This window comes from Leuciscus leuciscus (assembly GCF_965113295.1).
Source record: "Leuciscus leuciscus genome assembly, chromosome: 17".
Lineage (NCBI taxonomy): Eukaryota > Metazoa > Chordata > Actinopteri > Cypriniformes > Leuciscidae > Leuciscus > Leuciscus leuciscus.
In genome coordinates this window covers 2,138,990-2,166,626 of record NC_138741.1, presented here as the reverse complement: position 1 = coordinate 2,166,626, position 27,637 = coordinate 2,138,990, and the positions used below count along the sequence as shown (strand labels likewise).

At 40.8% G+C, this 27,637-nt stretch overlaps 2 protein-coding genes across 6 annotated transcripts in view; both read right to left on the bottom strand.

Moving 5' to 3' along the window:
* Positions 1 to 27,637, bottom strand: part of LOC309479600 (adhesion G-protein coupled receptor G1-like) — a 74,103-nt gene that overhangs the window by 25,069 nt on the left and 21,397 nt on the right. The window lies entirely within an intron of this gene.
* On the bottom strand, positions 1,612 to 11,144 carry LOC309478959 (uncharacterized protein; the record flags this gene model as incomplete). The annotated part of the gene is made up of 7 exons (XM_082142805.1): positions 10,937 to 11,144; positions 8,665 to 8,751; positions 8,403 to 8,540; positions 8,167 to 8,319; positions 6,427 to 6,483; positions 5,824 to 6,228; positions 1,612 to 1,733 (listed from the first exon to the last, which is right to left on the bottom strand). Exons 1-7 carry the CDS (start codon positions 10,998 to 11,000, stop codon positions 1,612 to 1,614), a joined length of 1,026 nt encoding a protein of 341 aa, XP_081998931.1. The 5' UTR covers positions 11,001 to 11,144.

Sequence of the window (27,637 nt, the reverse complement as noted above, 5' to 3'; positions counted from 1 at the left end):
AACTGGTAGTTGGTTTGTTAGTTGGATTGTTAGTTGTCTCAGATGGTTTGAAACTGGTAGTTGGTTTGTTAGTTGTCTCAGATTTTGTGAAACTGGTAGTTGGATTGTTAGTTGTCTGAGATTGTCTGAAACTGGTAGTTGGGTTGTTAGTTGTCTCAGATTGTGTGAAACTGGTAGTTGGACTGTTAGTTGTCTGAGATTGTGTGAAACTGGTAGTTGGATTGTTAGTTGTCTCAGATGATGTGAAACTAGTAGTTAGATTGTTTGTTGTCTCAGATGGTGTGAAACTGGTAGTTGGGTTGTTAGTTGTCTCAGATGTTGTGAAACTAGTAGTTGGATTGTTTGTTGTCTCAGATGGTGTGAAACTGGTAGTTGGATTGTTAGTTGTCTCAGATGATGTGAAACTAGTAGTTAGATTGTTTGTTGTCTCAGATGATGTGAAACTGGTAGTTGGGTTGTTAGTTGTCTCAGATGTTGTGAAACTAGTAGATAGATTGTTTGTTGTCTCAGTTGGTGTGAAACTGGTAGTTGGATTGTTAGTTGTCTCAGATGTTGTGAAACTAGTAGTTAGATTGTTTGTTGTCTCAGTTGGTGTGAAACTGGTAGTTGGATTGTTAGTTGTCTCAGATGATGTGAAACTAGTAGTTGGATTGTTAGCTGTCTCAGATGGGAAACTGGTTGTTGGATTGTTAGTTGTCTCAGATTGTGTGAAACTGGTAGATGGATTGTTAGTTGGATTGTTAGCTATCTCAGATGATGTGACACTAGTAGTTGGATTTGTAGTTGTCTCAGATGATGTGAAACTGGTAGATGGATTTTTAGTTGTCTCAGATTGTGTGAAACTGGTAGATGGATTGTTAGTTGGATTGTTAGCTGTCTCAGATGATGTGAAACTGGTTGTTGGATTGTTAGTTGTCTGAGATTGTGTGAAACTGGTAGATGGATTGTTAGTTGGATTGTTAGTTGTCTCAGATTGTGTGAAACTGGTAGTTGGGTTGTTAGTTGTCTCAGATGGTGTGAAACTGGTAGATAGATTGTTAATTGATTTGTAAATTGGCTCAGATGATGTTAAACTGGTTGTTGGATTGTTAGTTGTCTCAGATTGTGTGAAACTGGTAGTTGGATTGTTAGTGGTCTCAGATGATGTGAAACTGGTAGTTGGATTGTTAGTTGTCTGAGATTGTGTGAAACTGGTGGTTGGATTGTTAGTGGTCTCAGATTGTGTGAAACGAATGGTTGGATTGTTAGTGGTCTCAGATTGTGTTAAACTGGTTGTTGGATTGTTAGTTGTCTCAGATTGTGTGAAACTGGTAGTTGGATTGTTAGTAGTCTCAAATGATGTGAAACTGGTTGTTGGATTGTTAGTTGGATTGTTAGTTGTCTCGGATTGTGTGAAACTGGTAGTTGGTTTGTTAGTTGGATTGTTAGTTGTCTCAGATGGTTTGAAACTGGTAGTTGGTTTGTTAGTTGTCTCAGATTGTGTGAAACTGGTAGTTGGACTGTTAGTTGTCTGAGATTGTGTGAAACTGGTAGTTGGGTTGTTAGTTGTCTCAGATGGTGTGAAACTGGTAGATGGATTTTTAATTGGATTGTAAATTGGCTCAGATGATGTTAAACTGGTTGTTGGATTGTTAGTTGTCTCAGATTGTGTGAAACTGGTGGTTGGATTGTTAGTTGTCTCAGATTGTGTGAAACTGGTGGTTGGATTGTTAGTAGTCTCAGATTGTGTGAAACTGGTAGTTGGATTGTAAATTGTCTCATATGATGTTAAACTGGTTGTGTGATTGTTAGTTGCATTGTACGTTGCCTCAGATGATGTTAAACTGGTTGTTGGATTGTTAGTTGTCTCAGATGATGTGAAACTGGTTGTTGGATTGTTAGTTGGGTTGTTAGTTGTCTCAGATGATGTGAAACTGGTTGTTGGGTTGTTAGTTGTCTCAGATGATGTGAAACTGGTTGTTGGATTGTTAGTTGTCTCAGATGGTGTGAAACTGGAAGTTCGATTTTTAGTTGTATCAGTTGGTGTGAAACTGGTAGTTGGATTGTTAGTTTTCTCAGATGGTTTGAAACTGGTGGTTAGGTTGTTAGTTGTCTCAAATGGTGTGAAACTGGTTATTGGATTGTGAGCTGTCTCAGATGATGTGAAACTGGTAGTTGGATTGTTAGTTGTCTCAGATGGTTTGAAACTGGTAGATAGATTGTTAGTTGGATTGTAAATTGTCTCAGATGGTTTGAAACTGGTAGTTGGATTGTTAATTGGATTGTTACTTGTCTCAGATGGTGTTAAACTGGTTGTTTGATTGTTAGTTGTCTCTGATGACGTGAAACTGGTATTTGGATTGTTAGTTGTCTCAGATGGTGTGAAACTGGTATTTGGATTGTTAGTTGTCTCAGATGGTGTGAAACTGGTATTTGGATTGTTAGTTGTCTCTGATGATGTGAAACTGGTAGTTGGATTGTTAGTTGTCTCCGATGGTGTGAAACTGGTTGTTGGATTGTTAGTTGTCTCTGATAATGTGAAACTCGTATTTGGATTGTTAGCCTTCTCAGATGGTTTGAAACTAGTAGTTGGATTGTTAGTTGTCTCCGATGGTTTGAAACTGGTTGTTGGATTGTTAGTTGGATTGTTAGTTGTCCCTGATGCTGTAAAACTGGTATTTTGATTGTTAGCTGTCTCAGATGGTGTGAAACTGGTTGTTGGATTGTTAGTTGTCTCTGATGATGTGAAACTGGTATTTTGATTGTCAGCTGTCTCAGATGGTTTGAAACTGGTTGTTGGATTGTTAGTTGTCTCAGATGGTTTGAAACTAGTAGTTGGATTGTTAGTTGTCTCAGATTGTTTGAAACTAGTTGTTGGATTGTTAGTTGTCTCCGTTGGTGTGAAACTGGTTGTTGGATTGTTAGTTGTCTCCGATGGTGTGAAACTGGTTGTTGGATTTTTAGTTGTCTCAAATGGTTTGAAACTCGTATTTGGATTGTTAGTTGTGTCTGATGATGTGAAACTGGTATTTTGATTGTTAGCTGTCTCAGATGGTGTGAAACTCGTATTTGGATTGTTAGCTGTCTCAGATGGTTTGAAACTAGTAGTTGGATTGTTAGTTGTCTCAGATTGTTTGAAACTAGTTGTTGGATTGTTAGTTGTCTCCGATGGTGTGAAACTGGTTGTTGGATTGTTAGTTGTCTCCGATGGTGTGAAACTGGTTGTTGGATTTTTAGTTGTCTCAAATGGTTTGAAACTCGTATTTGGATTGTTAGTTGTCTCAGATGGTGTGAAACTGGTATTTTGATTGTTAGCTGTCTCAGATGGTGTGAAACTCGTATTTGGATTGTTAGTTGTCTCCGATGGTGTGAAACTGGTTGTTGGATTGTTAGTTTTCTCAGATGGTGTGAAACTGGTAGTTGGATTGTTAGTTGTCTCTGATGATGTGAAACTGGTATTTTGATTGTTAGCTGCCTCAGATGGTGTGAAACTGGTTGTTGGATTGTTAGTTGTCTCAGATCGTTTGAAACTAGTAGTTGGATTGTTAGTTGTCTCAGATGATGTGAAACTGGTAGTTGGATTGTTAGTTGTCTCAGATGGTGTGAAACTCGTATTTGGATTGTTAGCTGTCTCAGATGGTGTGAAACTAGTAGTTGGATTGTTAGTTGTCTCAGATGGTGTGAAACTGGTAGTTGGATTGTTAGTTGTCTCAGATGGTGTGAAACTCGTATTTGGATTTTTAGTTGTCTCCGATGGTGTGAAACTGGTTGTTGGATTGTTAGTTGTCTCAGATGGTGTGAAACTAGTAGTTGGATTGTTAGTTGTCTCAGATGGTGTGAAACTGGTAGTTGGATTGTTAGTTGTCTCAGATGGTGTGAAACTCGTATTTGGATTGTTAGTTGTCTCCGATGGTTTGAAACTGGTTGTTGGATTGTTAGTTGGATTGTTAGTTGTCCCTGATGCTGTAAAACTGGTATTTTGATTGTTAGCTGTCTCAGATGGTGTGAAACTGGTTGTTGGATTGTTAGTTGTCTCTGATGATGTGAAACTGGTATTTTGATTGTCAGCTGTCTCAGATGGTTTGAAACTGGTTGTTGGATTGTTAGTTGTCTCAGATGGTTTGAAACTAGTAGTTGGATTGTTAGTTGTCTCAGATTGTTTGAAACTAGTTGTTGGATTGTTAGTTGTCTCCGATGGTGTGAAACTGGTTGTTGGATTGTTAGTTGTCTCCGATGGTGTGAAACTGGTTGTTGGATTTTTAGTTGTCTCAAATGGTTTGAAACTCGTATTTGGATTGTTAGTTGTGTCTGATGATGTGAAACTGGTATTTTGATTGTTAGCTGTCTCAGATGGTGTGAAACTCGTATTTGGATTGTTAGCTGTCTCAGATGGTTTGAAACTAGTAGTTGGATTGTTAGTTGTCTCAGATTGTTTGAAACTAGTTGTTGGATTGTTAGTTGTCTCCGATGGTGTGAAACTGGTTGTTGGATTGTTAGTTGTCTCCGATGGTGTGAAACTGGTTGTTGGATTTTTAGTTGTCTCAAATGGTTTGAAACTTGTATTTGGATTGTTAGTTGTCTCAGATGGTGTGAAACTGGTATTTTGATTGTTAGCTGTCTCAGATGGTGTGAAACTCGTATTTGGATTGTTAGTTGTCTCCGATGGTGTGAAACTGGTTGTTGGATTGTTAGTTTTCTCAGATGGTGTGAAACTGGTAGTTGGATTGTTAGTTGTCTCTGATGATGTGAAACTGGTATTTTGATTGTTAGCTGCCTCAGATGGTGTGAAACTGGTTGTTGGATTGTTAGTTGTCTCAGATCGTTTGAAACTAGTAGTTGGATTGTTAGTTGTCTCAGATGATGTGAAACTGGTAGTTGGATTGTTAGTTGTCTCAGATGGTGTGAAACTCGTATTTGGATTGTTAGCTGTCTCAGATGGTGTGAAACTAGTAGTTGGATTGTTAGTTGTCTCAGATGGTGTGAAACTGGTAGTTGGATTGTTAGTTGTCTCAGATTTTGTGAAACTCGTATTTGGATTTTTAGTTGTCTCCGATGGTGTGAAACTGGTTGTTGGATTGTTAGTTGTCTCAGATGGTGTGAAACTAGTAGTTGGATTGTTAGTTGTCTCAGATGGTGTGAAACTGGTAGTTGGATTGTTAGTTGTCTCAGATGGTGTGAAACTCGTATTTGGATTGTTAGTTGTCTCCGATGGTGTGAAACTGGTTGTTGGATTGTTAGTTGTCTCCGATGGTGTGAAACTGGTTGTTGGATTGTTAGTGGTCTCAGATGGTGTGAAACTGGTATTTTGATTGTTAGCTGTCTCAGATGGTGTGAAACTCGTATTTGGATTGTTAGCTGTCTCCGATGGTGTGAAACTGGTTGTTGGATTGTTATTTGTCTCAGATGGTGTGAAACTAGTAGTTGGATTGTTAGTTGTCTCCGATGGTGTGAAACTGGTTGTTGGATTGTTAGTTTTCTCAGATGGTGTGAAACTGGTTGTTGGATTGTTAGTTGTCTCAGATGGTGTGAAACTGGTATTTTGATTGTTAGCTGTCTCAGATGGTGTGAAACTCGTATTTGGATTGTTAGTTGTCTCAGATGGTTTGAAACTAGTAGTTGGATTGTTAGTTGTCTCAGATGATGTGAAACTCATATTTGGATTGTTAGTTGTCTCTGATGATGTGAAACTGGTATTTTGATTGTTAGTTGTCTCAGATGATGTGAAACTCATATTTGGATTGTTAGTTGTCTCTGATGATGTGAAACTGGTATTTTGATTGTTAGTTGTCTCAGATGGTGTGAAACTCGTATTTTGATTGTTAGCTGTCTCAGATGGTGTGAAACTGGTTGTTGGATTGTTAGTTGTCTCAGATGGTGTGAAACTGGTAGTTGGATTGTTAGTTGTCTCAGATGGTGTGAAACTGGTTGTTGGATTGTTAGTTGTCTCAGATGGTGTGAAACTGGTTGTTGGATTGTTAGTTGTCTCAGATGGTGTGAAACTGGTAGTTGGATTGTTAGTTGTCTCAGATGGTGTGAAACTGGTTGTTGGATTGTTAGTTGTCTCAGATGGTGTGAAACTGGTAGTTGGATTGTTAGTGGTGGTGTGTGACAGTAATGTGAAACTGGATGTTGGTTTTTTAGTAGTGGTGTGGGACAGTGGTGTGACAGTAGTTGATCTTTCATCAACACAGATGATACACATCCATTCTATCCCATTAAAATGAAGAACATGTGTGCTTTCTTCTTTTCCTTCAACACAAAGTATTAAATAAGAGATGGATTTTAATTATATATCTGTGCATTTGGATCTCACAGATTAAAGTGATCCCAATATATTGTTGTTTATTTATAAACCTACACATTAATTGGATTGTAATTTCATAATGCATGTTCATCATAGTATTGATACTATTGTCCAGTCATGAATGAATAATGAGTCCTACTTACTAAATTGAGCTTTTTCACATGTCATATTTGGATCAACAGAAGGGAATTTCAGACAACCTGAAGAGACCATGACAACACAAAATTTAACATAAGCTGTACGAGTTAAAAGCAATAATATTTCTGCATTGAATAGTCATCAGATACAATCAGGAATGTAATAAAAGAACAACAGAGGAATAAACAAAAGAGAGTTAAAGAGGCCATGTTATGCCCTTTTTCATTTTTGGGCTCAACTAGAACAGGTTTTCAAGCTTGAATGTTCATTATTATCCACATATTTGACATTGTTGACATTTTGTTCCCACTCTGTCAGTAACGCTCTGTTTAGTTCCTGTCTCTATGAAGCCCCTTCTTCTGAAACGCATAATGTGCTCTGATTGGTTGGCTGGAGCTGAATGGGGTAGGGAGTTAGTCCCGTCTCAGTCTCCTTGATCTGGAGCGCATCACAAAAAGGCTACTTGCCTCACAGACATGAGTAATATATCTAGAAAGCTTGAAATGTTTACTTTTAATAGTCTAGAAAATCCGAAAATTATTTGTTGCATAATGCTGAACACATTTACAATTTATAATTGATTTAGTTTATATAGAAGTCTATGTTTTGGATGAATATTTTAGTGGTGCTCTGCCCCACCTGCTAGGTTAGCTAGGGTAGCCTTCAAGGTTAGCAAAAAAAATAAATGAATAACGTAATGCCTGCCAACGTTATGGTCAAAGGGATGGAGACCAGAGGCCATTTTTTTTTTTAATGGATGTCAATGGAGGAGAGGCTTCACTACACTGAATAAACCGCTTTTGTGAGGCTTATCATTTAATGAATCGACAGCCCATGGCTAGTCTTCAACATGTTTGCTCTTAAACATCAATTTTGGATTGATCTGTTTTTAGAGTTTACACACACACAAAAAAAGCTGTTTTATAAGAGAAGTCACAGACAATTGCGCGACAGATATGATTTAGTTTACGGCACTTCTCATTCTTTTCTATGGTATCCGTAAACAGTGATTGACTGTCCTACAACTCTGAATGAAATTCAGTTTCGTCAAGGCTGTAATGTGATTGGCTATCAAGGCACACGTGATCCAAGTTGACCATCATGCTTTCTCCAGGGACCCTGATATTTCCCAATAATAAGACAAGTTTAAACTTCTACTTGCTTCTTTTGTTTCATACTTATTGCCGGGAGAATATAACACAGGAAAACGACATAAATGAAATAATGCACATAAAAACATTATATAAATATAGCAGATATCAGCACAGACACATTCCCATATTGGTAAGTAAGTTACACCTATCCTGTTAAATAACCACTGTTCTGCCCTAATTGAAGAGATAAACTGACATTAATAAACACTGTAAAAGTGGACAAAATCTTGGTGAGTTTCCATTAAGGGTGCAGACGGGCTTGCAGACGGGGATGGTCACAGTCTGTGCTAATAAACCAGCTGAAGGGAAGAGAGTTATTACAAAACTCACTAAATATAACTAGTCTAAAATAGTCTTTACCATAATCTGCTCTTCCAAACTCAAACACATTACAGTGCTTAGAAGACTATACACAGACTCCATTCAAACAGTTTGTCTTAGGTGTGTTAGAATCTGTATTTGTTTTGCATTTATTGACCAACAGTGGTAACTTCATCATCACTGATATCAATGATCAATCATGGCAACACTACAATACATTTCCACTTGAGTTGTGTGTTAAAACGTCATTAAATTTAGGATGACACACACCTGTATTTTGGACTTGTGATGGCAGACAATTCAATTCATTTGGCAAAAAACACAGCTCTATGTCTGCACTTGTTTTATCCATTCTTACTTCATATGTCCCTCCATAATTTGTTGTGGTAAAACTTATTTTTTTGCCATCTGTTTCGCAGCGCCCTGGAAACCAGAGAGAACACTAAAATACATTTGCACTTATGAGTTGTGTGTTAAAACGTCATTAAATTTAGGATGACACTCACCTGTATTTTGGACTTGTGATGGCAGACAATTCAATTCATTTGGCAAAAACCACAGCTCTATGTCTGCACTTATTTTATCCATTCTTACTTCATATTTCCCGCCATAATTTGTTATGTTGAAACTTTGTTTTTTGCCATCTGTTTCGCAGCGCGAGAGAACAGAGAGAAGATTGTTTAATTGTTTAAACAAAATACTTTCTAAAGAGTTTAGATCGCAAGAACAATTAAAATAAAATAAAATAAAATAAATAAATGTTTTTACCTAGACAAGATGTGTTTATTTTGACATTCATTGTGCAAACGTTCTTAATTTCTGTACCACAAGCTGGTGGAGATGGCAGTTCAATACCTGGATTCAGAGAGTCAGGAAATGTATATGCCAGTCATCACAAGAACATTCAGATAATAAATGTACAATTAATCCTATGGTCACGATAGCAGTGTATATTTCACATCTACCTGTGTCACCCCGAGTCCCAGAAACATGCATCTGTCAAACTATCACCAACTAGTATATTTTTGAGCAACTTGCTCAAAGATAACATTAAGAACCAATTATGTAATGATTGTGACGTTCAAGTCAGGCAAGGAAGAGGAGTCGATGCAAGCGGATCTAGATGTAGTCGTATTCTTTAATAAACAAATCAAAACAAGGAAACAAGCAAGGATAAACACGGGATAAACGCATCCTCTTCACATCAGCATAGTTTGCTTGAGTATAATGGATGCAAGATGAATATGTCTTTCTCCAGAATCTCTCCACTTCAGCGTGAAGATCTTGGAGAAAGGGAAGGCTCATACGAGCTGGGCGGTTATGTCCCGACAAAAAGCGTTCATCCAAGCGACTGTGAGCGAATGCGCTTCTCATGAATCCACAGAAGATCTTAACCTGTCCGTAGCGCGGGACATAACATTCAGCAGGTCGTCATATGCGGGACAGGCGAGCTCAGAGTGCTCAGAAGCATCTTCAGCTCCACAGCCTTCCTCCTGCTCATCTTGGCTCGAAACATCCTTGTCATCAAAATCTAGCAACTCGCCCTCGTCAGCCGCCGCCGAATTAGTTTTACTCATACCTATTTCAAATTCGTCAGCAAGCTCCACCTGTGAACCCCACAATATGTCTCCTACTCGCCTAAGCCACAGCAGGTCCTGAAACGTGAGGCACAGATGGTTGTTCCAACTCCCTCGAGATGGATGGACAAATAAGAGTGAAGTTTCTTCAATGAGAAGCGTTCAAAACGCACGCAAACAGCCCCCTCAAGGACTGAGTGTGCATGCTCCTCGCCCAGGCAAATAACACACATCACGTGTGTCATCGTGTGTCAGATAACGCTGACATGGATGAACACACCTGCGAAAGCTTTTCGAGCTAGTGCTTGCCATATTCGCCTTGTTAGACGCGCGTTCAAACAAACGGTCTCCTGAAGACAAGAAAGAGGATGACGTATTTCATAGGTGCCCTTTTATACTCACGGTCACACCTGTAATGACATCTGTGAGAAAGCCCTAACCACGCCCCCTGAGTGTTTGGTATTATACAGCGATCAGCCAGGTGTGGACATGCAAAATCAGCAGCTGAGTTACAAATCAGGCCGGCTGGTCTGTTATCCAACCATGTATGTGTTTTTTCTCAGTGCTTAAATGATTACGGGTGAGTTTTCGTATATATTTCGCCTTTGTTATTGATATTATTGTTCTGAATGTCGAGATTTGCTCGTAAAATGAACTCATTTTAAACTGCGTCACAAAGTGAAACCAAACCGTTTTCATATCAGACTCTGAGCTCGAAAATGATTGTAATTACAGTAGATTAGATTATAAAATATTATATTCTCTTCCTAGTTACAGATCACCCGGTGTGTTCAATATTGTTTGAAAATGTTGAATTTAATGACATTTTATGTTTGCTGCTGTAATATTGAGCATACGCAACGTTGCGATCGTGCAATCTGCATGTCATTGTTTACTTTATTATTTTATTAATATAATCAGCACGCGGTTTACCCAAGTATGTTAATTTATATATTACTTAACTGCATGTTTGTATAATTTACTGATATACTTACAACTGTTTTCTTTGTTTATATTCTGTTTATTGCAGACCACACATTTGTGAAGTAACATATACAAACTCCTTTGAATAAATAAGTTCAACTGGGATTCCCTCTCGTGTTTCTCTTACCGGAAACACACACCACCATCTTGACTGCATTAATCCTGAACCCTTGAGCGTCCCATACGCTCGAATAACATCACAGGCTGTCGCCGGCCAATGTTAAGTTCATTGCGAGTTCCCATTCGAAAGGGAACAGACTGGAAACTATATAACTAATAAAACTAATCCACTAATCCAAACCAAACTAAAACTGAATGTGACGATGTGACAATATAACAAAATCATAGAATGTGATTTTTTTCTTCTTACTTTTTCAAAAAAATAAAATAATAATTGGCTCACCATACAACATATTCACTGGCATTATAGACTTTCTTTTGAAGTTGATCAATGCAATTTATTGTTTAAAGCAACATACTTATCTGGCTTGATCCACAACAGACGATCATCAGCCACAGCAAATTCTGCTTTTTCCGAGACATAATTCCCCAAAACTGCCTGAGAGAGACAAAAAGTAGAATTTTCTTTTCTACAGATATTGGTGATAAATCTTAAAATTGCAAGCATTTTCTTATTTCATTCTTGAGATGTGAAGTCCACATTCTAAGAGGAGAGAGATGTGTATCTGTTCACATATGAAGCCGTATGATTATGATCTGCAGCTCAGAGCCGCTGGAACAATGACATACAGTTACTTTGCAAACATGCAAATCATGTTATTTTGGGCTTTAACTGTAAATTTCAGTGTTCCTTTACATTCAGGTCCAGGTTATCAAGTCATATTTGTTCACAGAGAACTATATAAATATAGCAAGATTCCAATGAAAGCATAACCCTGTAACCCTGTTTGTTAGACAATAGTTCGATTATTTTGCAATATACAGTATAGATTCATATTCCCATACAGAAAATGCCATTCACATGTTTATAAGTTTGACAAAAGTCAGTAAATGTTTTTGGAGCCACTGAAAGTCCATCATTTGAAATTTATTTGAAGGATAATCCCATGAGATGTACCATCTCGTTTTCGAGGGGGTCCTTAGAACAAGCACGAATACAGACAACAGGTTACATTATATAACACATAATACTTCTCATTCATACCAACATTTAGCTCTCCATAACTATCTCCTCACATACCAGCCCTATAAGTATTGGAATTACTGGAATTATTGGAATAATTGAAAACAATTAATAGAGGAATAAAGTATTCTAAGTCGATATGATATTTTCTTAATAACTAAGTCAATATGTGATCTAAATGACAATTGAGAATCAAGCAGAAGACCTAAATATTTAAACTCATCAACTTTTAACACTAGAGTTCCATCTATAAAATTAATTGAGTAGTCAGTTGGTAGTGAGATTTGTTTTGTATTAAACAACATATAATAAGACTTCTTTTTGTTTAGCAAAAGTTTGTTATTAGTAAACCAGTTTAGAACTATGTGAAAATCAGACTGCAGTGATCGCTGAATATAAGAAATATCAGAACTAGAAAAATTAATAACAGTATCATCTGCATATAACTGAATTTGACAAATAGAACAAACCTGTGGAAGCTTATTTATAAAAATAGAAAACAATAACGGTCCAAGAGATGAGCCCTGAGTTACTCTATCAATAGTTTTAAAATCCGAGCAACTTCCCTGATATAAAACACAATGTTGTCTATGGTGTAAATATGAATTAAACCAAAGTAAAGAAGATCTTGAAAGGCCAATATCATACATTTTATCTAAAAGAAGATAATGATCAACTAAATCAAAAGCTTTGGTTAAATCAATAAATATGGCACCAGTTAATTTATTAGAATCAAAAGAAGATGTAATATCATTGGTAGTTTTTAGAAGAGCACTTGTTGTAGAAAAATTTGGTCGGAAGCCGGACTGAAAAGGAGATATAATATTGGAATCATTAAAATATTTTGATAATTGATTGAAAATAATTTTTTCCAAATATTTTCACCACGCTATTAATTATTGAGATTGGTCTATAATTATTAAAGGGATATTTCACTTTGAAATGAAATTTTGGTATGTTTTAGCTTACCTCAAGGGCATCCAAGATGTAGGTGTCTTTGTTTCCGCAGTAGTTTCAATTTTGATATTTTTAAGTCAAACCGTTCTTGTCTGTCAGTCATATAATGCAGGTCTATGGTCACTATCTCAAAGAGTATGCACAGAGAAGTCCAAATTAAACAATTCCCCATCGTAAGTACACATTGATGGCCTAAGACACGAAACGAGCGGTTTGTGTGAGGAAACGAACAGTATTTATATCGTTTTTACCTCTACACAACCACGTCCAAGTGATCTGAGGGCGCGGGCGCATCCTGGTGTGTGACGTGTGCGCGCGTTCTGGCTTAGTCTGCGCATGCGCCGGAAAGTGTACAAGAGGTAAAAATGATATAAATACTGTTCGTTTTCTCACACAAACCGCTCGTTTCGTGTCTTAGGCCATCAATGTTTACTTACGATGGGGAATTGTTTAATTTGGACTTCTCTGTGCATACTCTTTGAGATAGTGACCATAGACCTGCATTATATGACTGACAGACAAGAACGGTTTGACTTAAAAATATCAAAATTGAAACTACTGCGGAAACAAAGACACCTACATCTTGGATGCCCTTGAGGTAAGCTAAAACATACCAAAATTTAATTTCAAAGTGAACTATCCCTTTAAAGTCATGTTGATCATCGTTTTTATACAATGGAGTAACTCTAGTATGTTTCCTAGATAATGGGGTAGTGCATGTTGTCAATGATAAATTAAATAAATCAGACAAAGGATAAGCCAAGACATGTGAGGCCATTTTCAGGAACTTGATTTCCAACCCATCTGGGCCTGCACTGCTGTCTGAATCTAAACTGTCGATAACTTGCTGAACTTCTATAGGACTGATGAGTCTAAAGGAGAAGGAGTTTTCACAAATATGATTAGGAGTATTCAAATTAGAATTGAGGTCAGAAAAATCAGAGGATGTAGGACTACCTTTGGTAAAGTATTGATTAAATGCATCGGCAATTTCAAAGGAATCATTAACAATTTCATTATTTATTCGTATGAAATTAGTTTGTTTTTTAGATGAAAAATTGGTTAAATTATTAATTCTGTCCCAGAATACTTTGGGATTGTTATAATCTGTTGCTAGGCAGTCCTTAAAATAATTTGCTTTTGCATTTCGCGTTTTTGTTGTACATATATTCCTCAACTTCTTATAAGTATCCCATTCTGTAGAATCCCTTGTTGAGCGGTATTTTCTCCAAGCTCTATCTCTATCTTTGAAAAGATTTATTAAATCACCATTTATCCAAGGCAAGTGTCTTCCCTTAACTTTGATTATTTTCCAAGGTGCATGTTTATCAATAATTTTGGTAACTTCTAAATAAAAATAGTTCCATGCATCTTCAACAAATGGGATTAACTGAAATCTATCCCAGTTAATATTTTTATTTTTTTTATATTTATTTTATTTCAAGAGCAAATGCTATTATTCGTACAGAAATTGTATTTTTTACATTTTCAAACCCTCCCCAACCACCCCAGAACAATCTGCCTTACATGATGTTCATTAATAGTGATTACACAAAAGATGAAAATGACAATAATAGTAGTAATAGTAATACAATATTGTAAAAAAAAAAAAAAAATTATAATAATAATAAAAATTATAATAATACACATACAAAAAAAAAAAAAAAAAAAACAGTTGGACACCACAATCAAAAGCGTAACAGTGATACAACAATAAACACAAGCCCTACATATCTACACATGTAAATATCTGGAGCGCTTGTGCCAGATCTTCAAAGGTCGCAAGTTTGTTATATAGAGAGGTGTGTATAAAGATAAAAAGTTATGGTACCAATGGAAGTCCCACTACTCCCCAGGGAGTACATTTATGGCAGAAAAATAGGATAATAAGGGCTGCCAGACATATGAAAATTTATGGGATCCTCTAATTGAATATTTAATCTTTTCCAAATGTAGGTATAACATCAGATCCTGAAGCCAATGCGATGCTTTAGGTGGGTTTGCCGATTTCCAATGTAATAACACCCGTCTACGAGCCAATAAGGATGCAAAAGCAATAATGTTCAGTTGTCTTCGAGTCAGATTAGATTCGTCGGCTGGAGCACCAAATATAGCAAGTTCAGCACATGGCATCAGTTGCACGTTACATACTTGAGAGAGTGTATCAAATATGGTTGACCAATAAACAGTAAGTGTAGGGCACGTCCAAAACATGTGAGTCAGATCAGCTTCTCCAATTTGACATCTTATACAGGTCTTATCAAAAGTAGGATTAAAAGAAGCAATCCTTGTTCTGCTTAGGTGCACACGGTGCAAAACCTTGAACTGTATAAGACTCAATCGGGCACAAGAGGTACTACCATTCACTCTATGGAGGGCATTGCTCCAGAACTCCTCTGATAATAATGTTCCAAGCTCTTTCTCCCATCCACTTTTAACTTTGTCTGTTCCTATACTTTTTAAAGACATGAAAATTGTATATATTCTTGAAATAAAACCTTGTAGATGGAGAGGAGCTTCAAACAGAGAGTCTGCAGGAGACTTGGATGGAATATGAGGAAATGATGGGCTTTGAGCATTCACAAAATGTCGTATCTGAAAATAACGAAAAAGGTCAGCTTGATTAAGATTGAATTTGGAACGTAAATCATTAAAACTAGCAAAAAGACCATCAATGTAAAGATCACCAAATTGAGCAATGCCCTTATCTTGCCATTGTTTAAATGCTGAGTCTAGTTTGGCAGGGAGGAATGCATGATTGGTGCATATTGGGCTCTGAAGCAAAAGTGCTTGTCTTAAGTGCAAATGTTGGCGTATTTGAATCCATATTTTAAGAGTAGAATGAACAACCGGATTTGATGTATATTGTGCTATTTTAATAGGTAGGCTAGATGTTAATAGGGCTTGTAAAGAGGTTGCTGTGCAGGATTTAGATTCTGTTTCACACCAATCAGTGGCGCCTGATGGGTGCATCCAATAGATTATCTTTTGAACTTGAGCAGCCCAATAATAATATAAGAAATTAGGAAGAGCTAAACCCCCATCACTCCTATGTTTCTGGAGAAACTCTTTCCGAATCCTAGGGGTTTTCCCATCCCATAAAAAACTGGAAATAAGTTTGTCTAATCTGTTGAAAAAAGCTTTGGAAAGGAAGATTGGTAGGCATTGAAATAAATATAAAAATCTCGGGAGAACTGTCATTTTAACACAGTTCACCCTACCGGCCAGGGTTAGATGAAGAATCCTCCATTTTTGAAGATCAGATTTAAGTTTAATCAAAAGGGGAGTAAAATTGTTTTCAAATAGTCCTTTAAAGTTATGTGCAATATTAATGCCCAGATATTTAAACCCAGATCTTGCCAAGCGAAAGGGGAAAGCAGAGTCAGGCATATGCCTGGCAAGTGTGTTAACAGGCATGCATTCACTTTTAGAGATATTCAATTTATAGCCTGAGAAGGTCCCAAAATTGTGCAAGATTTTGATAATATCATTGATGCACGATAAAGGGTCTGAGATGTAAAGAATCAAGTCGTCAGCGTATAATGAGAGCTTATGTTCAACACCCCACCTATTAATACCATGAAAACTAGGTGTGGATTTTAACACCACAGAGAGTGGCTCAATTGCAATTGTAAACAAAAGGGGGCTTAATGGGCATCCTTGCCGAGTGCCCCTTGATAGGGAAAAATTTTTGGATCGCCATTTATTAGTAACCACTGAAGCAACTGGGGAAGTATACAGAAGACGGATCCATTCTATAAATCTGGGGCCAAAACCAAATTTATTCATAGCGAAAAAAAGGTAACCCCATTCCACCCGATCAAATGCCTTTTCGGCATCTAGTGAAACTACAATTTCAGGGGTGTCCTGGGATTGGGGGGTGTAAAGAACATTCAAAAGACGGCGAACGTTAGAGAAGATGTGGCGACCTTTTATAAAACCAGTCTGATTAGCTGAAATGATACTGACCAAGGGAGACTCTAATCGGATAGCTAATAATTTGGCTAAACCCAGTTAATATTAGTCATGTCTTGGATAAAGTGTTCAGAATTAATATTTTTTGATTGTCTGACCCTAATTAATTTTGGAGGTAGTCGAGGTATGTTTATTTTCCAGACACAGTAGATCATAGAATGATCACTATATGAGTCTGACAAAACTCCAGATGAAATAATCCTATCTGGATGTGTGACTAGGATCCAGTCTAGCAAGGATGATTATTTAGAATCCGTTCTGGTGGGTTCTGTTATAAGTTGTGTTAAATTTGAACTACTTAATAAATTACGATCGTACCTGCATGAGCCAGCTAACCAGTTATTATTAAAATCACCCAAAATGATCATTTCAGTGTGATCATCAAGGGAATTAATAGTTGATATAATACATTTAGTGGATTCAACCGGAGCTTTGGGGGGTCTATAAATATTGCCTATTATCAATTGTTTATTTTCATGAAGAATTATTTTAACAAATAAAAATTCAAAATACAAGGGATTCTCCTTTGGTGTAACAAGTTCTGAGACTAAAGTTGAGGAAATATATGTAGAAATTGTATTATCTTCATTACAATCACATGAGAGGCTCTCGGAGATATAACACATTGACAACAAGTCATTAGCTGATTTTGACACAGTGTTTGCGTGTCTTGCATTTTCATCAACCAAATATGTTCCACATTAGTGTGCGTGAATTTTGTCAAGCTGTTATATCAAATGATCATGCAAATATCTGAATCCACAGGCGTGTGACTTTAGTTTCATCCTGAAGATGTAAATTTGTTTTCTAAGCGAGGTTCAGTAGTTTGTGTCTCTCTGACACGCATATGTTCAAACATGGATTATAACACTCGATTAAGCTAACATCACTGATATTCAGCACAATTCAATCCTCCCAGAATAACAGACGGTTTCAGTAACGATCATCACAGATATTGGACATTTTTATGAGTGATTTCAGTAAAGTTGGCCCTTTGTAGGGTCATCATTTTATGTAGTACATCATTTTAAACAGCACTCACTCATTCAGAAGTGACATTTGTCTTTATGTTGTTCTCATTTAGGTGAAAATTTGATTTAGAATTTTTTATTTAGACAAAAATACACAGTTTCCCCTGATAAATACCTTATACTGTATAGCCCCTTTCACACAGCGCTTTGAACCCGGCAAATTGCCGGCAAATTGCCAGAGCGCCTTCTGTGTGAACGCAAACTCGACCCGGGATTTATGCCGGGATCGATGCCGGGTCGGGACCTAGTAACATTGCCGTGTTCAGTCCCGGAACGCGCGCTGTGTGAACAAAAGCCGTAATAATGCCGTGTCGTAGTGATGACGCTGAAGCCGGGCTCGTTCTCCAGCTGTGAAACGGTACGTAATGCGCAAGTTTATGATCGAATCAGAGAAACAAATGCACAGGCATGGTTTCTCGAGAGAGAGATCGCAGCTCATAAGCAAACTTAAGACGCTGCTGAGATTACAAGTCACATCGATGTCACGTGTCTTTACGGCATTTTTACGGGTTGTGTGTGAACGCACTCTCTGATTCCGGAAAATCACTGGCAGTGTGAATGACCAAAATCAAACGAACCCGGGTCAAATCCCGGGTCACTTTATCCGTGTATTTTCCGGAATCTCTGTGTGAAAGGGGCTTATGAGTTGCAGGTTGCCATTTTCTTTTTTTTGTCATGACGTAGATTTTCATACAGATTTGTGTCCAGAAATCAGCATCGGGAGTAATTGTAGAGTAATTTTGTATATTTTGGAGAGTAGTTTTTTAAAGAAAGATATATTAATTAGCTCTGAGATTGAAGCAGAGAGATATAGGTTAGTGATCCGAATGTCGATTTTTGATTTGATAGATGATTTGATTTATAGGTATTCCAAAAAAAAAACCATTTACTCCCGATGCTGTTGGACCAAGTAGGAAAATGAGGCCAGGTTATTATTATGGAAGATGTTGACGTTGTGTGATGCCCTTTTTTGCCCACGTGTGGAAGTTAATTGGCTTCTTGTTAACTGTAAAATCTGGGTTATTCCAGATGGGGGTGTATTTTGATGACATTTCCACCAGGCTGTCAGAGCTGCTGCTATTGCTGGTGTTTTTTGATTGTCTGACTGTAGAAGGGTAAGTATGAAATGTGAATGTCCTAACAAATTGTTTGTTCAACATCCAACCATATGTTTTCTGATGGGTTAGGATGAGTCCATCTGTACATATTTTGAAGCTGTGTTTTTGGTTTCTGTAAGTCGTCGTTTTAATTCTTAGGGTCTTATTTTTCCAGTAGAATTTGGTAATGGTTTAGTCTAGAGATTTAAACCAGATGATAGTGGGTTGTATTGGATTCATTGAAGAATTAATAGTTTAATTTATGAAGTATTTTGATTGCCCTAGGATGAGAATGCGTTGGATATTCTGTCCATAACGGATAGTGGTAAGTTCTTCCAGTGTTGAAGATCATCGTCTCTTGTTTTGTATAACAGAGTAAAGTTCAAAAACTTTAAACTAGGCCTATCCCTTTAAGTAAAAAAAGTCTACATGGGTTGGTGGAGGCAAGTCTACCTTTAATTAAACCGGTTTGATCTGGGTGGATTATAGATGGGGTGACTTTTTCCATTCTATGGGCTAGTGCTTTGGCGATGATTTTAATGTCTGCATTAATTAGAGAAATGGGACGATAGCTTGACGGCAATGTTTTGGTTCTTTTTTGGGTTTGAGGAGTGAAATTGTGGCTGTGTTCGTGTTAGCTGGGAGTGTTTTTTTATTTATTTTTTTATTCTTATTCTTACTTATCATCCAGATGAAGAGTTTGTGATAAAATTGACCAGAAGTGTTTGTAGAACTCAGCAGGGAATCCATCAGGATTGTTCGGCATGAGTTTTAGGGCAGTGAAAAGGTCATGTTGTGTTATGGGTGATTCCAGGCTGTTTATTTGATGTTTACTGAGTTGTGGTTGAGAAACGAGTTGATGTTTTTCTGATTCAGGTCTTTTTCTGATTAGTATAATTTACTGTAAAAACTTCGAAAGATTTGGTTTATTTCTTCCGGTGAGTTGGAGTCCGTAATAACTGTTGTTTTTCCCTCATTTCATTTGATTTGGTTTGCCAAATATTTTCCAGATGTATTACTGTGATGAAAGTCTTCTTGTCTTAGCTTATGTATTAGGAATTGAGTATGTTGTGTATGTTTAGCCTTTATTTAACACGGAGAGAACCTCACTGAGATTAAAAACCTCTTTTACAGGAGTGTCCTGGCCAAGATAGGGCCAGTTATACAAATACACATATAACAAAGCAAAGTGCTTTAAAATGACTGAAAGACACCAAATGATTTAGCCTCAATTTCATTTGAAGAGAGTTCCAGTCTGAATGGGCAGTTTTACCTAGATTAGTTCTAGCAGGAGGTACATAGAGATTAAAATAAGATTGTGAATGCAGTAAATAGTTACCAACTGCTTTTTGTTGGATCAAACAACAGAGATAAAGTAGTATAAAAAAACAAATTGCTTGGTATATCAATAAGTACCCATGCATTTTCCTTCGAACAGCAAGAGAAGACCAAGCATCTCTATTATATAATGCACAATTGTGTGCAGAGAATTTACAGTCCGTTATAAACCTTAAGGCACTAAGATAAGGAGCAGCATGCTGAGACACTACATCCCCATAGTCAAGAATCAGTAAGAAAGTTGCAGACACAATTTTCTTCCTTGCATTAAATGAAAAGCAAGACTTGATTGTTTCATTCCTTTTAAATTTATATATTCCTAATTTATTCTGTTTTTCTTCTGTTAGGTTATTTGATTTTTTCCCCCCAGTTCTGCTTCTGGTTCCTTTTCTTTCTTTCTTTCTTTCTTTCTTTCTTTCTTTCTTTTGTAAACAGAAAATTTTATTATTTTTCCTCTTAGCACTGCTTTCCCTTTTTCCCACAGAAGAGACAGAGTGTCATTTATGTCTAGAAAGCGTGCACACACTCTCTTTTAAAATAACTGTCAAATTCAGAAGAGACGAGATAAAGCGCCCTCCGGTAATGGGTTTATGTGGACTTGTTCTATTCCATTTTAATGTTACAGGGGCATGGTCACTAATGAACGTTGGATGGATCTATTATTCGGAAATATTTGATATTCTAAAATGACTGGTGAGAAAGAAATCAAAGCAGGAATATGAGTGGTGAACTGGTGAAATAAATGAGTATTCTTTAGCATTTGGATGCTGTAGTTGCCAACTGTAACGGTCATCAGCTGGAGTGCCCTTGAGAGCCACCTGAGGGCACTCTACATCAGACTCACAACTTATTATTCACTCACAACTACATTATGTCTTATGTCTAATAAGGGGAGAAGTTTCACTCTCAGTAAACTTCCGGCTTCTGAACTGGTTGCAGTTCCACTCTGGTTCCACATGAGGGCACTCACAGGACGAGTGCAGAATGAATGGAGGTCTATGGCGCTATACCCCTCAAAATCCACTTTTCTCAGGATATAATTTTTTGTCTAGTAATTTGAATGTTGTATTTGAAAGGAGATGCAAAGAAATTACACATTGCTGGGTGTTAGATTTTTTAGAGTCACTTATTTGCTTTAAAAAGTCTTTTAAAATGTCAATGACGTCATACACATCGTACGACCAGAGATACTGCTCTACGGCAATCCTTCAGTCACTTTGGTGCTTTCGCGCTCTGCACTTTCTTTTCTCTCGAGGCATCGACAACACAGCTGTCACAGGTAAATACACAACACAGCTGACACAGGTAAACACAACACAGCTGACACAGGTAAACACACAACACAGCTGACACAGGTAAACACAACACAGCTGACACAGGTAAATACACAACACAGCTGACACAGGTAAACACAACACAGCTGACACAGGTAAACACACAACACAGCTGACACAGGTAAACACAACACAGCTGACACAGGTAAACACAACACAGCTGACACAGGTAAACACACAACACAGCTGACACAGGTAAACACAACACAGCTGACACAGGTAAATACACAACACAGCTGACACAGGTAAACACAACACAGCTGACACAGGTAAACACACAACACAGCCGACACAGGTAAACACACAACACAGCCGACACAGGTAAACACACAACACAGCTGACACAGGGAAACACAACACAGCTGACACAGGTAAACACACAACACAGCCGACACAGGGAAACACAACACAGCTGACACAGGTAAACACACAACACAGCCGACACAGGTAAACACAACACAGCTGACACAGGTAAACACACAACACAGCCGACACAGGGAAACACACAACACAGCTGACACAGGTAAATACACAACACAGCTGACACAGGTAAACACACAACACAGCCGACACAGGGAAACACAACACAGCTGACACAGGTAAACACACAACACAGCCGACACAGGGAAACACAACACAGCTGACACAGGTAAATACACAACACAGCTGACACAGGTAAATACACAACACAGCTGACACAGGTAAACACAACACAGCTGACACAGGTAAACACACAACACAGCCGACACAGGGAAACACACAACACAGCTGACACAGGTAAATACACAACACAGCTGACACAGGTAAACACAACACAGCTGACACAGGTAAACACACAACACAGCCGACACAGGGAAACACACAACACAGCTGACACAGGTAAACACACAACCCAGCTGACACAGGTAAATACACAACCCAGCTGACAGGTAACTACACAACACAGCTGACACAGGTAAACACACAACACAGCTGACACAGGTAAACACACAACACAGCTGACACAGGTAAACACAACACAGCTGACACAGGTAAACACACAACACAGCTGACACAGGTAAACACACAACACAGCTGACACAGGTAAATACACGTGCTAGATGAGTTTTTGTTTTGTTTGTTTCTGGTCCCGCTTCGGATGCCACGATGCCATCAAGCGGTATCTCTGGTCGTAATCAGTCCTTCACTGACCAATCAGCGTTCATTAGTAGAATGCTAGCGTGTTATGGGCAACAACAACTCAACCTGTAAGAAATCGAAAGGACATAAGTACTCGTTCATTCAACTTTCGACCTATAACCCATGTTGAACTTGCAAGGCCCTGTCCCAAATGGAACCCTAAGCACTCGCGGTCTTCCTCTGAGTCCGCACTTTCGTGACGTAATGCCGCTTTGACTGTCGGGAAGAAGTCTGCAGCGGAGTCCGCATCAGCGCGGGCTCAGCAAAAGTGCGCATCAAAGGCGCAAATCGACCACATGGGGGCGCTCGCGAGCACCCTTCTGAGATCTAAAAATGACAAATGGGACACACTGCGGTCTCACGGACTTAACGGACACGCGCACGCGGCAGCCATTGTAAGTCCACAAGACCGAAAGTGCACATGAAGTGTGCCATTTGGGACAGGGCCCAAGACCTACAATCAAATCTGAGATTTCTCAACGGCAATCGGGTGAAAGAGACAAATTTAGCGGTCTAGCCCCATGGACTCCCATTCATTTTGCAGTCATGGGCGATCGCCCCCAGTGGAACTGTGGTGGAACTACAACCAAAATTCGGTACAATAGGACTTAATAGAGAGTGGGCAGGCTCTCCGTAGACGGGCTCTGGTTCACCCCATATAAGCCTGGTTCACCTCATCATTCCCTGCGAAGTCTTGTACGTTATTCCACTGCATTTCTGAGTGTTTCCTTTGTTGTCATTGTTCCTGGTTCTTGATCTCTGCCCGTGTCCTGGTTTTCCCGTTCCTGCTTCACCCTCTGGATTTGTCTGTTTGTTTGGATTGTCTGCCTTTGTATGACCTTTGCCTGGATTCTGATAACGATTTTGATTTACTTTAATAAACTGCATTTGGATCCTCAACCTTCATGTCTCGGAGCAGTTCTTAACACCAACCATCGCCAAGACCAAAATCACTCATGTGCTGTTTTATGGTTTCTGTAGATTGCCAATTGTGTTTATTGATTAACATATTAGATCTATCTATTGATGGGTCGAGAACTGTGTTGAAGTCACTCACTTGCTACTCTGACTGGACAGAGTTTGAAATGGAAGGGAAAAAGGTCTGAAAAAAGAAGAGTCATCTATGTTTGGGCCATATAGATTACCAATTGTAATTGGGCTATTATTAATTGAAATGTTCTCTTACGAGAGGTCTCTCGTACTGCGTAAGATATCTTATGCTAGGGGAAAATCCTTTTTCCGCGAGATATTGAAGCCAAAAATTATCCTTAATTTTGTAATAATGCAAAATGCATTGCGGCAGCATACAGACATAGGCGAGGCAGCTCGCGCGCCTATTGGCTGTTCTGCGGCAACTGCAGCAGCCTATCGAGCGAGGCCTGGCGTGACGCCAGACCCAATGAGGGTGCTTCGCGCCCGCTGCGTCACATCCCGCCGAAACGGGCGTGGTCTAGGCCTATAAATACAGCTCGCAGGCAGCTATTATCTGATTTTTCATCCTTCAAGCAAAGCACACGCATCGCTGGAGCTGGAGAAGAAGCTGCGCCGTCTGAGAGAGAGCACCTTCAGCGGGACGAGTCACTGAAGTCGCTGGCCGCGCCGCCTTCCTTGCCTTCCTGCTGCGCTTTCCGGCGCTTATATCCTTTTATTACTCTGTACTCTGTACTCTGTGTGTGTGTGTGTGTGTCGCCGCCGCGACACACATTCTAAAAGAGCTAGCGTCTTTTTCAAGATCCCTTCCTGCGGCTCGTGCAGAGCCACACTCAGCAACGGGGACCGCCATGTTATCTGCGTTTCCTGCTTGGGTGAGGAACATGCAGCTCTCGCGCTCGCTGACGGCGGCTGCCCTCACTGCGAGCTCATGCCCATGGCGACTCTGAGGACTCGCCTGGCTTTCTTCACCGAGACTGCTCCCCCGCCCGCCGCGGTGTCGCGCCGTAAAAAGCGCCATGCCCAGCAGGTCCCGGAACCTTCCCCCAGCCGCCAAAGCTCGCCGGTTCGCCCGCCTGCTTCACCGGCTTCGTCAGCTTCTCTTCCTGACGGACAGCGGCCGCTGTCTGCCTCCGCTTCCGTCGACATCGCTGACGAGGTAGCCCTGCTGGGAGAGGATGATTCCTGCTCTATCCTGGCGTCAGGCAGTGAGGATTGGGCGGGCTCTGAGGATCCCGCGCCCCCTGCCCGCACATCGTCAGGCAAGAGAGCGTCCATCGAGACGGAGCTCATGCGGATACTCGCACAGGCCGCGGCGAGCCTCGGCCTCGAGTGGTCTTCGCCCGAGCAGCCCGCTCACAACCGGCTGGATGGCTTTTTCCTGCCTGGGGAGCGCGCTTCGCCTGCGTCCAAACCAGCGCCCTTTCTTCCTGAGCTACACGAAGAAGTCGCTAAGTCCTGGAACTGAAGTCCTATTCAGCTAGAGTGCGTCCAGCTGTTTCTTTGGCATTCTCTACAGTTGACGATGCCAAGAACAGGGGATACCTTTCGCTGCCGACGGTCGAAGAGGCGATAGCGGCCCACTTATGTCCGCCCTCCGCTGGACGGCGCGCTAAGCTGGCCCTACCCTCTAAAGCTTGCCGCACGATGTCAAGCCTGCTCCGCCGTGTTTTCACGGCTACCCAGATAAATCCCCAAGAGAGTGTATTTTCTGGTGTCCCGGCCACGGCCGATGGTGTCTCATGTGTAGTAAGAATGCCCACTGCCCAGTGCCCATCTCTACAGGGCCCGCGCACATAAAATCGACTCAGATCGGTTGCGCTTCAAACGTGGTAAATGTGCCCACTACCCAGTGCCCACAAACACCACGTTATGCATGTCTCACGGTTTCTGTAAAAACGAAACCAGCGTGCATTCGCTTCACTCAAGCGAACAATGCTTTCGGTGTGATAAATGTGCCCGCTGTCCCGCGCCCACATCCACACATAGACATGACAGTTCCTACGGGACTCGCCCAGCCCTCCCCCTCGCGGTTGACCGCCGCAGAGGAGTCGAGCGCGGGCAATCTGCCCGCTGTTATCAGCGCGCCCCATGCCTCAAATGTCACGAGCGCGACGCTTGTGTTACAGCACACCGAAGCCTCTCCATCGCTGAGCGAACGGAGCGCGCTTCGTATTCAACCCCTAGCTATTCATGCAGACGCATGGGCAAAGCTGCCCGGGGTTTCGAAGTGGGTGCTGGACATTATAAAAAGAGGCTATTCGCTACAGTTTCGCCGACGCCCTCGCCGCTATACGGCGCGCGTCGAGACCACGGTAAAAGCAGAAGTAGCACATTTACTTCGAGCCGAAGTGGCGAAACTATTGAACAAAGGGGCCATAGAGCCTCTCTCTCAAGTTCAGAGCGAAGGAGGGCTATACAGCAGATACTTCCTGGTACCGAAAAAAGACGGGGGTCTCAGACCCATACTAGATCTAAGGCAACTGAACAGAGTGCTTGTGAAGCGACAGTTCAGGATGCTCACGACCAGACAAATCCTTGCGCAGATTCGCCAAGGAGATTGGTTCGTGTCAATAGATCTGAAAGACGCGTATTTTCAAATGCAGATAGCGTCACGTCACAGGCGATATTTGAGATTCGCCTTCGAGGGTCAGGCATATCAGTACACAGTCCTGCCGTTCGGTTTATCCCTGGCACCCCGTACATTTACGAAGTGCATGGATGCGGTGCTCGCACCCCTCAGAATGAGGGGCGTGCGAGTACTGAACTATTTGGACGATTGGCTGATTCTAGCGCAATCTCGCTCAGTGCTCATAGAGCACACGACCATTTTACTCGATCACCTCGAGAATTTGGGTCTCAGTGTCAATTGGGCGAAGAGCTCTCTGTCCCCCAGTCAGACGATATCTTTCCTGGGCACAGAGTTGGACTCGCTGTCCATGATAGCGCGACTATCACCACAGCGCGCGGTAGACATTCAGTGCACAGCGAACTCGTTCTGCTGCGGCGCATCTGTCCCGCTCAAGAAATTTCAGAAGATGCTGGGTCTCATGGTCTCAGCATCATCAGTGCTCCAGCTGGGCCTGCTCCAGCTGGGCCTGCTCCGCATGCGCCCGCTGCAGTTTTGGCTGAAAGTGCGAGTCCCACGCCAAGCGTGGGCATCCGGTCTGCTTCGCCTCAAGGTCAATCAGAAGTGCGTCACAGCTCTGAAACCTTGGAGAGCGGACGACTGGTACCAATCAGGTGTAAGCCTGGGGACTTCCTCGAGGGTGAGAGTGGTGTCCACGGATGCGTCCACCTCGGGATGGGAGCGCTGCTCGAGGGCAGACCGTTCTTCGGCCAGTGGTCAGAACGGGAGAAGCTCCTGCACATAAACTGCCTCGAAATGCTGGCAGTAGACAACGCGCTGACGCGTTTTTGTCCCCAAATAAAAGGACGCCACGTCCTGGTCCGCTCGGACAACATGTCTGTGGTGTCCTACATAAATCGCCAGAGCGGCCTCAGGTCCAGGAGCCTGTACAGGCTAGCAGAACGCCTCCTGGTATGGGCTCAGCGCAACCTGCGCTCGCTGAGAGCAGCGCACGTGCCAGGGCTCCTAAACATAGGACCAGACAGACTGTCCAGGAACAATGTTCCGGCAGGCGAATGGTCTCTACACCCACAGACAGTCCAACTGCTGTGGAAGAAATTCGGCAGAGCGGAAGTAGACCTGTTCGCGTCTCAAGAAAACGCTCACTGTCCGGAATTTTTCTCCAAGAGCAGGGACGCGCTGGCTCATGTATGGCCCCGCCGCCCGCTCTATGCTTTTCCCCCCGTCTCTCTCCTGCCTCAGGTGATAGAGCGGATCAGGGAAGAAGGATGCTCAGTACTGCTTGTAGCACTGTTCTGGGAAAACCAACCTTGGTTCCCAGTTGTGATGCAGCTAGCGAGCACTGCCCCATGGCCAGTGCCAGTGAGGAGAGACCTCCTCTCTCAGGCCCACGGCTCGATCTGGCATCCTCACCCGGAATTGTGGTCCCTTCATGTCTGGGCCATCAACGGGTACATGTTGAACTCCCTAAGGGAGTATTAAACACGATCACGCAGGCTAGAGCTCCGTCTACGAGACGGCTCTACTCCTCGAAATGGTCAGTGTTTTTGGGCTGGTGCACAGCCCGTGGCGTGTCACCCACAGACTGTGGAGTGACGGAGGTGC